At 36.0% G+C, this 16910-nt stretch overlaps 1 protein-coding gene across 1 annotated transcript in view; it reads right to left on the bottom strand.

Moving 5' to 3' along the window:
- Cdk1 (Cyclin-dependent kinase 1) overlaps nt 1–16196 on the bottom strand; it is a 77093-nt gene extending 60897 nt beyond the window's left edge. Inside the window, exon 1 of the mRNA XM_068283928.1 lies at nt 15982–16196. Within this exon, the coding sequence (XP_068140029.1) occupies nt 15982–16130 (149 nt within the window). The 5' untranslated portion in view covers nt 16131–16196. The remainder of the gene's footprint in view (nt 1–15981) is intronic.
- Between the last annotated feature and the right edge of the window lie 714 nt (nt 16197–16910).

Here is a 16910-nt window from a genome sequence, read left to right as displayed (position 1 = left end):
GATAGAGTAGAAAAAGGAATAGATAAGAAAGGAGTGGGAATAGATGAAGAAGAAAGAGGAATAGATGGAGAAGTCTCGAAACAATGAAGCAAGTAAGTCGACTTGGGTATACCATACACCAGATGAAAGAAATATTTAAAATTTCGAAAACCAAATGTACATATGTCTATTAAACGTTTTTACATGCTTCATACTATGTGCTATCTCGCTCACTCCACAAACACACGAGCACTCCAGCGCCGCCACCAGCCAACGTTTAATTCTGGCCTTGTAGACCGCATTGTAAAATACGTTCATACGCATATTTTGGATGTTTCTAGTCCGATTTCAATAAAATTTAATAGTTTGGTAGAAGTAAATAAGATTAATGGGCGTTGCCAAATATGAAAATATATATACTCTGCGCGCATACTAAGCCACTATACATACTAAATTTGGTGACTTTAGCTTTGTTTGTTTTTGATATAATCAGTTTTGTTTAATTTGCGGGGACGGATGTGGGCGTGGCAAAATTTTTAAATAGCCAATATCTGCGCGTCTATTAAGCTAGTCTGCATACCAAATTTGATGTCTCTAGCTATTATACTTTTTAAGAAAAACAGTCTTATGTGATTCCTGGGGGCGTAAGGGGGCGTGGCAAAAAGTTTGAACAATTAATTTCTGCGCGCTAACTAAACGGGTATACAAACTAAATTTGATGTCTCTAGCGGTTATACTTTTTAAGAAAAATAGTTTTATGTGATTCCTGGGGGCGTGGCCGAAATTCCAATTAACTCTATACATTTACTTTATACACGAGTATCAAACCAAATTTGGTGGCTCTAGCTCTTATAGTCTCCGAGATCTGCGTGTTCATACAGACGGACGGACGGTCAGACGGACATGGGTGGATCGACTCGGCTGTTGATCCTGATCAAGAATATATATACTTTATGGGGTCGGAGAAGCTTCCTTTTGCCTGTTACATACACGATCGCAATCGCGTTAAAAGTAACGAAGTTATTTACAAAAGTCACTGTTTTCGTCCGATCGTTCCTATGGGAGCTATATGATATAGTCATCCGATCTTGATCAAACTTGGCACAGTCGTTTATAAGCGTAATAAACTCTCTAATATTACGTTTCACGACAATAGCATATAAAATAACGAAGTTATTGAGAAAAGTCACTGTTCGTGACTTTGGCGTTTGTATGGGAGCTATATGATATAGTGGTCCGATCCGGCTGAATCCGAGATATACAACCCCTGCAGTATATACAAGCCTACGTGCAAAATTTTCAGCTCTGTAGCTCTTACGGTCTAGGAGGAGTGGCTATTTGAACTCGACTCGTCGTGCTGATCAAGAATATATATACTTTGTATGGTCGGAGATGCTTCGTTCTATGCGTTGCACACTTCTGACCAAAATTAATATACCCTTTTTGCAAGGGTATAAAAAACCAACAAAGGTTATAAACAGAATTAAATTTGTTAAAAATTATTAACACAAACACACAAAAATGCAAACGAGTGATACGGTGCAAGTTAGATTTAATAACATAATATAATTTTCGATCGCGATGCCGATTAAACAATAAAAAAAAATTATAAAATCAATAAAAAACGGGGGAGCTCAAAAAAAAAAACACGTCTTCCTCGAGAGCATTGATTGGACAAATTTCGTACAACAAATAAAATGTGCTTCTTTGATCTTCCTGAATCTACCGGTTCATAATGGTCAATGTGAACTGTTTTTGCTATGCAAAAAAAAACATCTGCTTCTTTTGTTTTGGTGAATACGCTATGCAATTTCCTATATGGTTTATTGTCTTCTCCATCATATTTGGAAACCAATATCCTCTTCCTGTTGCTTCTATCATTTTGTCCCTGCCAATACACCTGTGTAACGCATATATTAGTGCTAGTGTTTCTAGCTCAAAACTGTGGTATTTTGTCTCTGTTACTGTAGTGCGTTTGGGAAAAAAAAAAGAAATTGGGTGTAGCCGCTAATCCTCTTTTCTTTGAAGCAGAATTGCTCGTAACCCTAAAGCACTGGCATCACAGTGTAATTCAGTTTCATCATTAGGATTATAGATAGCCAATATAGGCGCTTTCATCAATTTCTTATTGAAATTTAAAAAACAATTCAAGCTCTAAGTTCTAATTTGTTCCGCACTAATCTCTTGAATACTTCTTTCGTTTCTAAATGTTCCTCAATATTTTTGCTAGCAATCATTATATCATCCGTGTATAAAATAATTTTCTTTTCCCTAATCATGTCATCAAAAATGCTGTTTATGAACCGTTGAAACACATGCGGTGCATTTTTTAGTCCCATTGGCATCCTAAGAAAATCATACTGGCCTAATGGTGTTACAAACGATGTAAATTTAACCGACTCTTTGTCCATGAACACATAAAAATATCCATTTTTTAAATCTAATTTTGTCAATACTTTGTTTCTTGTGCTAAGCGATCCAGGAGATCGTCTATTAATGGTAATGGATAGTTATCTTTAGCCATACTTTTGTTCATTTTTTAAAGTCTATACATAGACGCAAATCTCCAGTTTTCTTTTTGACCAAAACTATCGGCGATGCATATGCTGAATTACTGGGTTGTATAATTCCTTCTTTTAAATAATCATCTATCAAAATATGTTATTTTTTTTTTTTCCGTATAAGATAACCTTCTAGGTGAACAACTAAAGGGTTTTGTATTTTGAAGAGTTATCTTCATTTCATATTTAAAACCTGGATTTTCCGGTCTGTGCTAACAGTTTGACAAACTTACAACGAGTCGTAAAATCAACGCTTTCACCGATGATGTATGCATGTTCTTCTTTTGCATTGGATAATAAATTGATTTCAAATATTTCTTTCTGAAAATTTTCTACTAACGCATTTCCCTCATTTTCTTTAACAATATTCTCTACAACCACATTTCTAATATTGATTTCTCCATATTTCTTTCTCTTTTATCTACATTACTAACAATTTTTCTCTCATATTTTCTAACAATTTTACTTTCTATTCCATTTTCATTTTTCAGCATTTTATTATATTCATAAATTACATTACATACTCATAGATTCTTCAGGCACAATTATTACATCAAAATAAATTTTTATTGACTTTTTCCAAACATAATGTATTTTTCTGAAAATTTGTAATTTGTTTTCAAAATTATCATTTAGCTGCACATCCTTAGGCATTTTTTATGTTTTTAGAAACGAAATGGCGCTGCTCAAATCTATGCGCCACTCTCTAATTATTGGTTTTTATTATAGTCTTTTAAAAATAATTTAATATATCTTACATAATTGTTTACTTCGTCTTTTGACTTCTTTACTTGCGGGTACTGCGCTATGAGATGGTCTTTGCCACCACACCCATAACAACATCCACGAACACGTAAAGACTTTAGGCAATCCTTCGCCCAATGATTTCTCGAATTATAATTATGGCACCTCGAGTCCTTGGGTACCCTGTTTTGCCTCTCGACGAACTTCTTACCTGGCAGCCGGACTTCCACAAATGCTCTTAACAATCGGTTTGGATTGTCAAAACATTGTACATGCGCTTGTATACGCATGCTCTCCAATGGAATTCCCTCTATGATGAAATCTAGTAGCGCGTCGTCCTCAATATTGACGTGTTGGGCTAGCGTTGATTAACGTTGATTCTCGCTGAGTTCACACACATTATTTAATTGTACAATCCAATTTTGTACGTCTGGTCCGCCATTATATCCCAGCAGCAGTTCCTTAGCCATCTGGTAGCCAGAATAAGTCCAATTATTTATTTTCTGCTCAGCTACTCTGGTCCCATTGTTCTGCTAAATTGGTGTTGCCATCTCTAAAACACGCTCGCGCTCCGAAATCTCTTCGTCGTTTTCTTCGTCTGCTTTTGAAATATGTTCGTCGCCACTCTCATTTTCGTCGCGTCTATTGCAGTCTAGCTTTTGCATGGCCGCTTGCGACTGCGTTATGCAAACTTTCTAGAAGTTTCTTGGCTTCTTTTATTTTGTTGCGTAGTCCCTCTAACATAACTGTGCTTTCGGTTATTTCATCATGTTCTTGGTGTAGAGTTTGAGACTCCAATTGTCTCATTTGTTGTTGTTGTTGCTGTAACTTTGTACCAACGCCGCTTGTACATGGAATAGCATCGACATCTGGTATTGGAGCTACTGGAAGGCCTCCACGTACATCCTCCGGAATTTCCAGTAGTCTGCTTATTAACTCCGTCTTGGAGCCCTTGGTGTCCATTCCCAACGCCACCAGTCAACTTTTTAGGCTTGCCGTAGAAATTTTGTTTAACATTTCCGACATTTTATGGATTTTGGAACCACTTCTGATTTTATGGTAGTATAAATAATATGGTTGTGTCACTTATTAATTGCTCGTTGCTTTATTTATTTGATCTAATCACTTTGGATATTGCTTACGAACTGACTCTCTGCTCGCAGACAAAGTAGTTAGAGAGTTAGATATTCAACAATAAAGAGAGCATCTTCGTTTGCAAGGCAGAGCGGGAGACGCTTTATGAAATCAGAGAGTGAGGAATCTATATCAATAGTTATAAAGGTGCTTAAACAGTGGTTGCAATACCACTGTTTCTTATGCTTTGGACACTGGGCCCACTACAAACGTTCTTCCACATTCTCCCATACAAACGCCAAGTCACGAACAGTGACTTTTCTCAATAACTTCGTTATTTTCTGTGCTATTGTGCTATTAATATTATACAGTTTATTACGCCTATAAACTACTGTGCCAAATTTGATCAAGATCGGGTGACTATATCATATAGCTCCCATAGGAACGATCGGTCGAAAACAGTACTTTCAAATTGAACATTTGTTAGTTTAATATATCTCTTAATGACTGTGCCGAATTCGATAAACATTGGGTGACTATATCATATAGTTAGATAAAGAGAGCATTTTCGCTTGCAAGGCAGAGCGAAAGACGCTTTATGAAATTAGAGAGTGAGGAATCTATATCAATAGTTATAACGGTGCTGAAACAGTGGTTGCAATACCACTGTTTCTTATGCTTTGGACACTGGGCCTACTACAACTCGGCCGTCCTGACTTTAAGATGTTTCTCAAACTCTGCTTTACTTTATTATTTTGACGAACTTTGTCATGTGATGTTAACCAAAATTTACAATTTGATTATTTTCTTATTCTATAGTGAAATATTTACAATTTAATTATATTCTTAAACCTAGTACCGATGTATATATATACATATATATTTTACTAACAAATTCCAAAATTTATTTATTTATCCAATGTCTTATATTCTGAGCACTCCAGCCGCCTTAATAAGGATTGCGCGATAATTGAAATCCATCCACATCTTTTATTAAAAACCTGCCACTTTTCAAAATTTTTGCTATTATATACGGCTCTTTATTTTTCGGTATTAACTTCCTCGTTATTCCTGCGGTACTTTCAAAATTTTTAACCATTATACATATAATCGCCCTCTTTATATTCCGGTGTAACTTTCTTTTTATTGTTATAGTATTTTTCATTATCGGCCTGAGCTAACCGTTGATTTAATTCTGTTTTCTAATATTTTCTACAACGAATTAATATTTTCTAATATTTTCTACAACTTAAATGACTTCTTAAGTGTTTGTAGTTTTCGTGGTGTATAATCTAACAAATTTAGTAAATGCATCTACAACAACCATACATTTCAAACAATTTCCTATCTGGTTTATTGTCTTCTCCATCATATTTGGAAAATATGTTGCTTCTATCATTTTGTCCCTGCCAATACACCTGCGTAACGCATATATTAGTGCTAGTGTTTCTAGCTCAAAACTGTGGTATTTTGTCTCTGTTACCGTAGTGCGTTTGGAAAAAAAGAAATTGGGTGTAGCTGCTAATCCTCTTTTCTTTGGAGCATAACTGCTCGAATCCCTAAAGCACTGGCATCACAGTGTAATTCAGTTTCATCATTAGGATTATAGATAGCCATTATAGGCGCTTTCGTCAATTTCTTTTTGAAATTTAAAAAACAATTCAAGCTCTAAGTTCTAATTTGTTCCGCACTAATCTCTTGAATACTTCTTTTAACGTTTCTAAATGTTCCTCAATATTTTTGCTAGCAATCATTATATCATCCATGTATAAAATAATTTTCTTTTCCCTAATCATGTCATCAAATATGCTGTTTATAAACCGTTGAAACACATGCGTTGCATTTTTTAGTCCCATTGGCATCCTAAGAAATTCATACTGGCCTAATGGTGTTACAAACGATGTAAATTTAACCGACTCTTTGTCCATGAACACATAAAAATATATAATTTTTTAAATCTAATTTTGTGAATACTTTGTTTCTTGTGCTAAGCGATCCGATCCAGGAGATCGTCTATTAATGGTAATGGATAGTTATCTTAAGCCATACTTTTGTTCATTTTTTAAAGTCTGTACATAGACGCAAATCTCCAGTTTTCTTTTTGACCAAAACTATCGGCAATGCGTATGCTGAATTACTGGGTTGTATAATTTCTTTTTTTAAATAATCATCTATCAAAATATGTTATTTTTCTTTTTCCGTATAAGATAACCTTCTAGGTGAACAACTAAAGGGTTTTGTATTTTGAAGAGTTATGTTCATTTCATATTTAAAACCTGGATTTTCCGGTCTGTGCTAACAGTTTGACAAACTTACAACGAGTCCTAAAATCAACGCTTTCACCGATTATGTATGCATGTTCTTCTTTTGCATTGGATAATAAATTGATTTCAAATATTTCTTTCTGAAAATTTTCTACTAACGCATTTCCCTCATTTTCTTTAACAATATTCTCTACAACCACATTTCTAATATTGATTTCTCCATATTTCTTTCTCCTTTATCTACATTACTAACAATTTTTCTCTCATATTTTCTAACAATTTTACTTTCTATTCCATTTTCATTTTTCAGCATTTTATTATATTCATAAATTACATTACATGCTCATAGATTCTTCAGGCACAATTATTACATCAAAATAAATTTTTATTGCCTTTTTCCAAACATAATGTATTTTTCTGAAAATTTGTAATTTGTTTTCAAAATTATCATTTAGCTGCACATCCTTAGGCATTTTTTATGTTTTTAGAAACGAAATGGCGCTGCTCAAATCTATGCGCCACTCTCTAATTATTGGTTTTTATTATAGTCTTTTGAAAATAATTTAATATATCTTACATAATTGTTTACTTCGTCTTTTGACTTCTTTATTTGCGGGTACTGCGCTATGAGATGGTCTTTGCCACCACACCCATAACAAGATCCACGAGCACGTAAAGGTTTTAGGCAAACTTTCGATGATTTCTCGAATTACAATTATGGCACCTCGAGTCCTTGGGTACCCTGTTTTGCCTCTCGACGAACTTCTTACCTGGCAGCCGGACTTCCACAAATGCTCTTAACAATCGGTTTGGATTGTCAAAACATTGTACATGCGCTTGTATACGCATGCTCTCCAATGGAATTCCCTCTATGATGAAATCTAGTAGCGCGTCGTCCTCAATATTGACGTGTTGGGCTAGCGTTGATTAACGTTGATTCTCGCTGAGTTCACACACATTATTTAATTGTACAATCCAATTTTGTACGTCTGGTCCGCCATTATATCCCAGCAGCAGTTCCTTAGCCATCTGGTAGCCAGAATAAGTCCAATTATTTATTTTCTGCTCAGCTACTCTGGTCCCATTGTTCTGCTAAATTGGTGTTGCCATCTCTAAAACACGCTCGCGCTCCGAACTCTCTTCGACGATTTCTTCGTCTGCTTTTGAGGCATGTTCGTCGCCACTCTCATATCATTTTAAAGTCTAAAGGTGCACTTTAAGTCTTCATTTGCTAAAACCATTCAAGAGACCTCTGGAGTACCAGTGGGTAGTCATTTGTGTTCATTGCTATTCAGTCTTTTTATAAATGATCTTCCATTGGTAAATGAAAAGTCGATTTCAAATGCACTAGCAATGAAATCTAGCAACTTATTTTCTCACGACACTCCCTTAGAACGGTTGGATATAATTAACATCTTATCCCTTTACTTTCGGAAGCGGGCCTGCAAGTGCCTGGTTCGACTCCGCTGGGAAGAGTTAACTTCAAATTTTTTTTCTATTAGGAATTTAATTATATAATATAATTATATAATTTAATTATACCATACACTCATAGGGTGAAATGGTATATTAAAGTCGCCAAAATGTATGTAACAGGCAGAAGGAAGCTTCTCCTACCCCATAAAGTATATACATATATTCTTGATCAGGATCAACAGCAGAGTCGATCTAGCCTTGTCTCGTCTGTCCGTATGAACAAGGAGATCTCGAAGACTATAAAAGCTAGAATAGCAAATTTGGTATGTAGAAGCGTGTAGTATGTAAATAGGTCAAGTCTATTTCCTATTTTTGCCACGCCCCTTTCCGACCCCGTAATTTAAGAAAGGCGTTTATCTCAAAAACTCAGTGGCGTAGTAACGGGGGGGGGGTTTTGTATTTGGTATTGTTTCTGTCGAACTGTCGATGTAATAATGGATCAATGGCCAACAGCTACTGAGGCAGCTGTTTCCATAGTAATAAATGAAGTCCTATTGTGGAGACAACGTTGGATTGGGGCAGAAACTCATCCGAAGACATTCATCGACGCATAAAATCTTTGCATCGAAGGACTTTTTCCCAACGTTTCAAAATTTTTGAAGATAGGAGCAACGTTAGCTGTGACCATTGCTAGCAGCGAACGGAGCTTTTCAACTTTGAGGCGTTTAAAAAATTGGATAAGAAATTTAACTGGAGAAGATAGGCTGAACGGACTTGCTTTAATGAGTATTAACAGAGATATTGATATCACGGTAGATGAAGTTATCGACAGATTCGCTCAAAAACAGAGGAAAATCGATTTGTGATTTCGTACATTTATGTTTTTCAACAGTTTTTTATGCTCCAGAATTATCAATAAATTGATCAATACTTATTCAATACAATATGATTTCAACTGTTTTTTCCACAAACAATTATTTACATGTAAATATTGTTTAGTTACTTATTAAAAATGTTTTATCTATAATTAAACTTAGTATAAACTGCAATGGAAAATCGTACGTCAAATTTTATCTTGAGATGCTCATATTTATATACACTCTATAAAATTAAATTTTTACATTCTATACAGCATTTCAATATACAACACCCTATATATTACACATTATCTAAGTGATATCTCATATTTAGAATTTTGTCAATATCTTTGATCCTAAAACATGTTAGGCCCATGAACTGGCCCTGACATTACATCGATTCTCTCAAATTAGAAACAACTTTTTTGAGCTTGCTCCTATGTTTTGGTTCGTTGCACTAGTGATATGACCATTTTATGGCCATGATCCATATGATATATGAGAGCTTTATCTTCTTCATGATGTTTACGTAGACATTTCGTTTCATATACCCATCAATCTTATGAATTGGACCAAGTCCAATAAATGAGAAACAAGGCTTAATCATTGAATATTGCCTAGCCGTTGTTTGCGTGTGGTTTTGGTGGTATTCCGTATATTCTAGGCGACGTATATACTGTTTAGACCCTGCACTTTGCAATGGCAAGATCAAAATACAAACGTGCTTTTACAAGCTTCGAAGTCAACAGTGGGACATTCTTTGTACTTCGCACGTTTAGCAGATAAGTGACTTTTTTTACTGATAGGATTAGATCATGTTTTAACAAATTAGAAGATGCAACCGGATTGAATCTGCTGTCGAACTATGTGTTACTCATCTGGAACCGTTTTTGCAAGTTTTACGCCATGTTTTTCGGTTTTCTTTTTTATTTTTTTTTTTTTGGAAATTTAGGGCAGCAGAGACCATCTATGCAGGACATAGAAAAAAGTTTGGATTTTTGGATTTGGATTTTAAATTTTATCTGGGGCAAGGCTTACCAGTTAGCAGCCAAGCGTGTAGACTCCAGCAGGAACCAAAAAAAAAGCCGAAATCCACAACGTTTCAAGATGATATACCTTTCGGTACAGCCCTATTTAAATTCAAAATCTTGACAGTCGTTTTTTCCGTCCGTGCTTTTCTTGCCTGCCGTGACTACTGTCAAATAGACTTTGGCAGCGGAAACATATCAATATTTTTGTAAGGAACCCAACATGACCCAATACGAAATTTATTTTAAATCGGCATGGCCCATGCTCATCTCTAGTCTGGATAATTATCTGCAAAAATATCCATGGCTTGTGCAATAATTGGCATTACTCTAGAAATTTTTGCAGCTACTAATTTTATTTCTTCTGATATGTTTGGGAATTAAACGACTTTATATATGTAGTTTAAGTTAATATTCATGTAATTGACCCACTGAATATCTTCTATTCTTCTTTACATACGCATTTGTATGTGGACGCAACGTTGGTACATCCGTTATTCGATATTTGCACAAACCACTCTGCTTAGCTTCAAATGCATGCGTAACTAAATCACTTACATTTTGAAAGCGGCATGGGACATACAACATTTTTGGTACTTCGAGCCGGATAGGAATCAAAGATAACGGTTAACTATTAAAAACCCTCTCAGCCTAATAAGCGTTTAATTAACTAGTTGTGAAACTATCACAGTCAAACGATGAATCGCATTATGAAAGAATGTGAATTTACTATGTATTATGCAACTCACACGTGCGTGCAACAACGCATATCAGGCAGTTGATTCAGGAGAATCAGTAGATGCTTTGGACCATCGCTTAATAAGACTTAAGAACATACACGATCATTTCATGGATCTTAGCGAGGATTATTGTCAATTTCAAGAGAAGAAGAGAAGTACTATAAGGCATGTGATGTACTAACAGAGGCTACTAGCGTGTTACAGAAACCAGACAATTCAACCATTGCTCAACCATTACTCCTCAGCTACTTCATACACTAAACGAAACTGGAATAAAATCGGCCTTTGTTCAAAGGCTCTATAGATAAAAAACAAAGTCTCAGTAAGTGCCAAAAATTCCATTACCTCATATCATATTTGGAAGGTGATGCATTGAAACTTGTGAAACACATAACGGTCACCAATGCTAACTATGAAAAAGCATGGGAGAAGCTAGATCAAAAGTACAAAAAGAAACCGCTAATCGTTCGTTCCTTTATCACGAAATTCTTAAATTTTCCGGCAGCTCTGTGAACTATTTGCGAAGCCTCGTCGATGGTGCTGATGAAGTTGTGCGGGGGCTAAGCCCACTTTGTTGCGATTCTCGTGACCCATGGCTTATACATATTTTGCTGATAAAGTTAGATGTCGACACACGTCAAATCTGGGCGGAACAAAGCAACTCAAATCGTGACAAGGTGACCATTGATGATTTTTTGGAATTTCTTACAAGTCGCTGCGTTGGAGACGTGTCAGCCTACCATTTCACCCAGTGTTCAAAATCGACGGCAAACCATCGTGCATCATACCACTGAGCAAAGAACAGTAACTCCATATTGTTCATACTGCAATGAGTCTCATTTTATTTCAACTTGCATGAAATTTAAAGAACTTGATTTGAATTTCCGTCGCATGTTTGCATATAAAACCAGATTATGTTACAACTGCTTTAGTAAGTATCATCAAGTCAAGAAATGTAAGTCAACCTTTAATTGTCGCCTATGTACATAAATTAAGGCACCACACATTGATACATGTAGGGCAATCAGACGCCTCTAATGTACAAGCAGAGTCAACACAGCGGGAAAACGTAACGCAGAGTCACATAACTCTGGATTGGCTTATTCCGGTCCGGCTGTTGCTCATCACTCATACGACGTGGCAAAAGACCCTGTATTCAGCGAAGGCATAAGGCAGACGAGCACTTGCGCTGAGTATATGAAACCATGGGTATCATACGACGACGACGATGCATTCGGGGCGAATGAAGTGTAGGATGGCCGATTTGTCTGACAATCCTATTCAGCCAGCCCTAGTTGAGTCAGCTGACTCAAAAAAGCGAGAGTGAATCTGGCAAGCCAGTCAGACAGAGAAGTATGAAGCAGACGGAGGTTTTAAGACGAAAAGCTGAAAGTGTAGGACGTATAGACGACGAAAAGACGAAAGACATTAAACAATAATTAATTATATCTACTATTATCCAAAAACCAATACTTACATATCTTAACATTAAATAAAACTATTATAAAGCTATAACCGGGACTGTGTTTATTCGCAAGACAATACCCCACTCCCACAGTTATATAACCCAAAATTACTTTTTTAGCTACAGTTCTAGAAAAAAATTACATATTATATATATTATTGCGTATGCGTTTTACTCAGTATGAGAATTATCAGGATCGGACTACTAAATCATATAGCTCCAGAACAAACATTTTCATAAAAATTGGAGTATCGCTATGAAATTCACATACGTGATAATATTAGATATAAAACCCCAAATCCCAAAATTTGAATCGGATCGGATAAATATAACACAAGTTACAGTCAATATAATAATCTCTGATCTGCTCCCAGCTCTGCCGGCAGTGCTGCTTGCTGTCTACTACGTCATACGTCATCAACAGAGCACATGCATACACACACTGACGCAACGCTACATGAACTGTATGTTTATGTGTGCGTTGCTTTGCTTAGGGAATGAGGGAAGAGTAAAATTGTTTTGTATGTATATTGATGAAATGAGTTGCAAAAAACAAATTTTAAACATGTAAAATTATTATTGCCAAGGACTGCAAGGGTATATAAACTTCGGCATAGCCGATGTTAGCTTCTTTGTTATTTTAGAATAGTTGTTTGGGAATTAAACGACATTAAATAGTTTAAGTCAATATTCATGTACACGAACCACTGTATATATGTATTCTATTGTTCTTTACGTATGCATTTGTTTGTGAACGCAACGTTGGTACATCCGTTATTATCCGAAAAACACTTACATTTTGACATTGGTACAGACCAGTCGCGTTCATTGGTAACTATCTTTAATTACACTATAACCGAATAAAGATTAATACAGTCCACACATTTCTAAACATACAAATTTTCTGGTCCTTCGAGCCGGATAGGGATCGGATCCGGATTAAAGATAACGGATTTCTGAATACAATATTTCGATCAGCCTAATTAGAGTGTAATTAAATAGTTGTGAAACCATCACTGTCAAACAATGAATCGCATTTCTAATCAACGTGCGTTTACTATTACGCAACTCACACGTGCGTGCAACAACGCATATCAGGCAGTTGATTCAGGGGAATCAGTCGACGCATTGTACCATCGCTTACTAAGACTCAAAAACACGTTCGATCATTAGATGGATCTTAGCCAGGATTATTGCCAATTTAAAGGGGTAGAAAACTACGTCGACCCTAGTGAGGAGCTTGAAGAGTGCGAAGGCATATGATGTACTCTCAGAAGCTACCAGCGTGCTACGGAAACCAGACAATTCAACTGATGAGCTTACTTCTCAATTACTTCATACACTTAGCGAAAGTGGCATCAAATCGGAATTACAGTGTGAAAGAATCAAGATTCCAACGTTTTCGGGAAACTATGAGGATTGGCCGCAATTCAGTGATTTATTTAAAGGCTCAATAAATCGAAAACAAAGTCTCAATATGTGCCAAAAATTCCATTACATAAAATCATACTTGGAAGGTGATGCATTGAAACTTGTGAAACACATAACGGTCACCAATGCTAACTATGAAAAAGCATGGGAGAAGTTAGATCAAAAGTACAACAAGAAACCGCTAATCGTTCGTTCCTTTATCACGAAATTCTTAAATTTTCCGGCAACTACTGAACTCTCTGTGAACTATTTGCGAAGCCTCGTCGATGGTGCTGATGAAGTTGTGCGGGGGCTAAGCCCACTTTGTTGTGGCTTATAGATATTTTGCTGATGAAGTTAGATGTCGACACATGTCAAGTTTGGGCGGAACATAGTAATTAAAATCCAGACAGGGTGAGCATCGATGATTTTTCGGAATTTCTTACAAGTCGGTACGACGCGTTGGAAACGTGTCAGCTTACCATTTCACCCAGTGCTCAAAATCGACGGCACACTGTCGTGCATCATACCACTGTGCAAAGAACAGCTACTCCATATTGTTCATACTGCACTGAGCCTCATTATACCCTTGCAGACGGTATTTTAATATTGGTCAGATGTTTGTAACGCACAGAAGGAGACTTTTCCGACCCCATAAAGTATATATATTCTTGATCAGCATGAGAAGCTGAGTCAATATGGCCATGCCCGTCTGTCCGGCCGTCTGTGCAAATCATTTGGTATTTAAGCTACTTATCGCCCGGAGCAGATAAAGTATGAAAATTGTCAGGATCGGACCACTTTAGCATATAGCTCTAGAAATTTGATGAAATGAAATTTAATACTATTATAGTTTTGGATATAAAAACTCAGATTCCAAAATTTGAATCTGATCGGAAAAATAGACCACAAGTTACAGTCAATATAAATCGGTTCAACCGCTGCCGGCAGCGCTGCTTGCTGCTTACTACGTCATCATCAAATTCACAGAGCACATGCATACACACACAGACGCAACGCTACATGAACTGTATGTGTATGCGTGCGTTGCTTTGCTTAGGAAATGATGGTAGAAGAAAAATTATGGTAAAATTAGTAATAGTGTTTTGTTTGTGTATTGATAAATTGAGTTGCAGGAAAAGAAATTTTGAACACGTAAAAATATTGTTGCCAAGGACTGCAAGGGCTATGACGACGTTAGCTTCTTTTATATTTTAATTTAATATTATTAACAAATCATTATATTTTCATTATAATTAATATTATAATTAATTATAATATTATATAGTAGTAAAAACCGGCAATCGCAAGGACAAATCAGAAGTCTGTTTTCAGGGTGGACAAGAGTTAAACAAAAACCAGAGGGCCGGGACTAACTTCGACCGCGTCAAAGTTTGTGTACCCTTGCAACTTTTTTAGCAACTCTTTCCTTACCTATTAGCCAACAATGTGGAAGAAAGGCTTATGTTTGCGAAAGAATGGCCTACAATCATAGGAAATAACGAAGATATTGATCATAGTCACTGTTTTCCACCGATCGTTCCTATGGGAGTTATATGATATAGTCACCCGATCTATATCAAATTCGGCACAGTCATTAACAGATATATTAAACTAAGAAATGTTTAATTTGAAATCAATCGCGTTAGAAGTAACGAAGTTATTTACAAAAGTCACTTTTCGACCGATCGTTCCTATGGGAGCTATATGATATAGTGGCCCGATCTTGATCAAATTTGCCACAGTCATTAACAGATATATTAAACTAACAAAGGTGTAATAAACTCTCTAATATTAAGTTTCACGATAAAAGCACAGAAAATAACGAAGTTATTGTTCGTGAGATAATAGCGCAGAAAATAACGAAGTTATTGAGAAAAGTCACTGTTCGTGACTTTGGGGTTTGTATGGGAGCTATATGATATAGTGGTCCGATCCGGCTGAATCCGAGATATACAACCCCTGCAGTATATACAAGCCTACGTGCAAAATTTCAGCTCTTAGCTTTTACGGTCTAGGAGGAGTTTGCGTTGATCCAGACGGACGGACATGGCTATTTGAACTCGTCTCGTCGTGCTGATCAAAAATATATGTATATACTTTGTATGGTCGGAGATGCTTCGTTCTATGCGTTGCACACTTCTGACCAAAATTAATATACCCTTTTTGCAAGGGTATAAAAATGTTATAAAATACACAACATACCAAAGGAAACAAAATTTTAGTACCATCTTTGCTGGACACACGGTTTATAAATTTGTAAGAACAATACACATGTTCTTGTTTGTGTGAGGCGTCGAATAAAAAATTGTATAGAGTAATTTTCAGACAACCCTGGACGCTACATACGTTTTCATTTGCAATTTTTTTATAGTACACATTTCAGAATAATATTCGAATAAATAGCATTGACCAGGCAAATTTTGATCAACAAGAATTTTACCTTATTGCGGTTGATGGTACACCCTCATCATCTGACTCTAAACGAATTTTCTTCATGGCTACAATCTGACCAGTTAGTCGATTGCGACCCTTATAAACTACGCCGTACGTTCCCTCTCCAATTTTCTCAATTTTTTCAAAATCTTCCATCGCATAAACAATTTAATTTTTTCAAAACCGCGCGTATTGTTAGAAAATAATACTTGAAAAGTTTTCGAGTTACCAGACTTACTCTTTTTTGTTAAAGTTTCCATATCATAAGGCCGTATTCCCACATTGTAACATTTAATTTGCAACCTTTTAATATTTTCTTCCTTAATCTAAGGCCCGATTCCCACTAATTCCATCTGCGGGAAACGTTTCGGATTAACTGTTGATGTGAAGTAGTGATTCCCACTGGACCATCCACGATCTCCTCGCAGCTGATTTTACAGCTGCCATAGGACTTGTTCCAAAGTGCTGTAACTTAAAAGAGATTAAAAGTTTATATATGTATGTATATAATTAGTAATATATACAATTTTGCAGATTTAAAGACATTATTTGCCATTCCCGATACATTTATATGGCTAGCACATGCCTGTGCTTACAAATTCAAACGAATGTATGCATATATGTATGTAATATGTACACACATGCATTCCTTCAGTAGCGTTTCAACTAAACTGAGCCTAAATATAACACATCGCGTGTATTTATTTAAATACATATAAAAACCCACTGTCAGTGTCGTCTACAATGAAAAACTTTTAGAATCAAATATGCAAACAATTCGGATAATTTCTTGTGTCATTCAAAATCGATCTTTGACAACAAACATTCTGGGACATTCATGTTTTCCAGTGAATGACAAATTTATAGCGTTGCATTCGCAAAATATCGATATAGCTGCCAATCAAACAGCCTGAAATGGGAGCGGCTATTTCACTA

The sequence above is a fragment of the Drosophila tropicalis genome, unplaced genomic scaffold, assembly GCF_018151085.1.
Source record: "Drosophila tropicalis isolate 14030-0801.00 unplaced genomic scaffold, ASM1815108v1 contig_1002, whole genome shotgun sequence".
NCBI lineage: Eukaryota > Metazoa > Arthropoda > Insecta > Diptera > Drosophilidae > Drosophila > Drosophila tropicalis.
The sequence above is the reverse complement of the archived record's forward strand: the minus strand, read 5'-3'. Positions and strand labels throughout refer to the sequence as shown.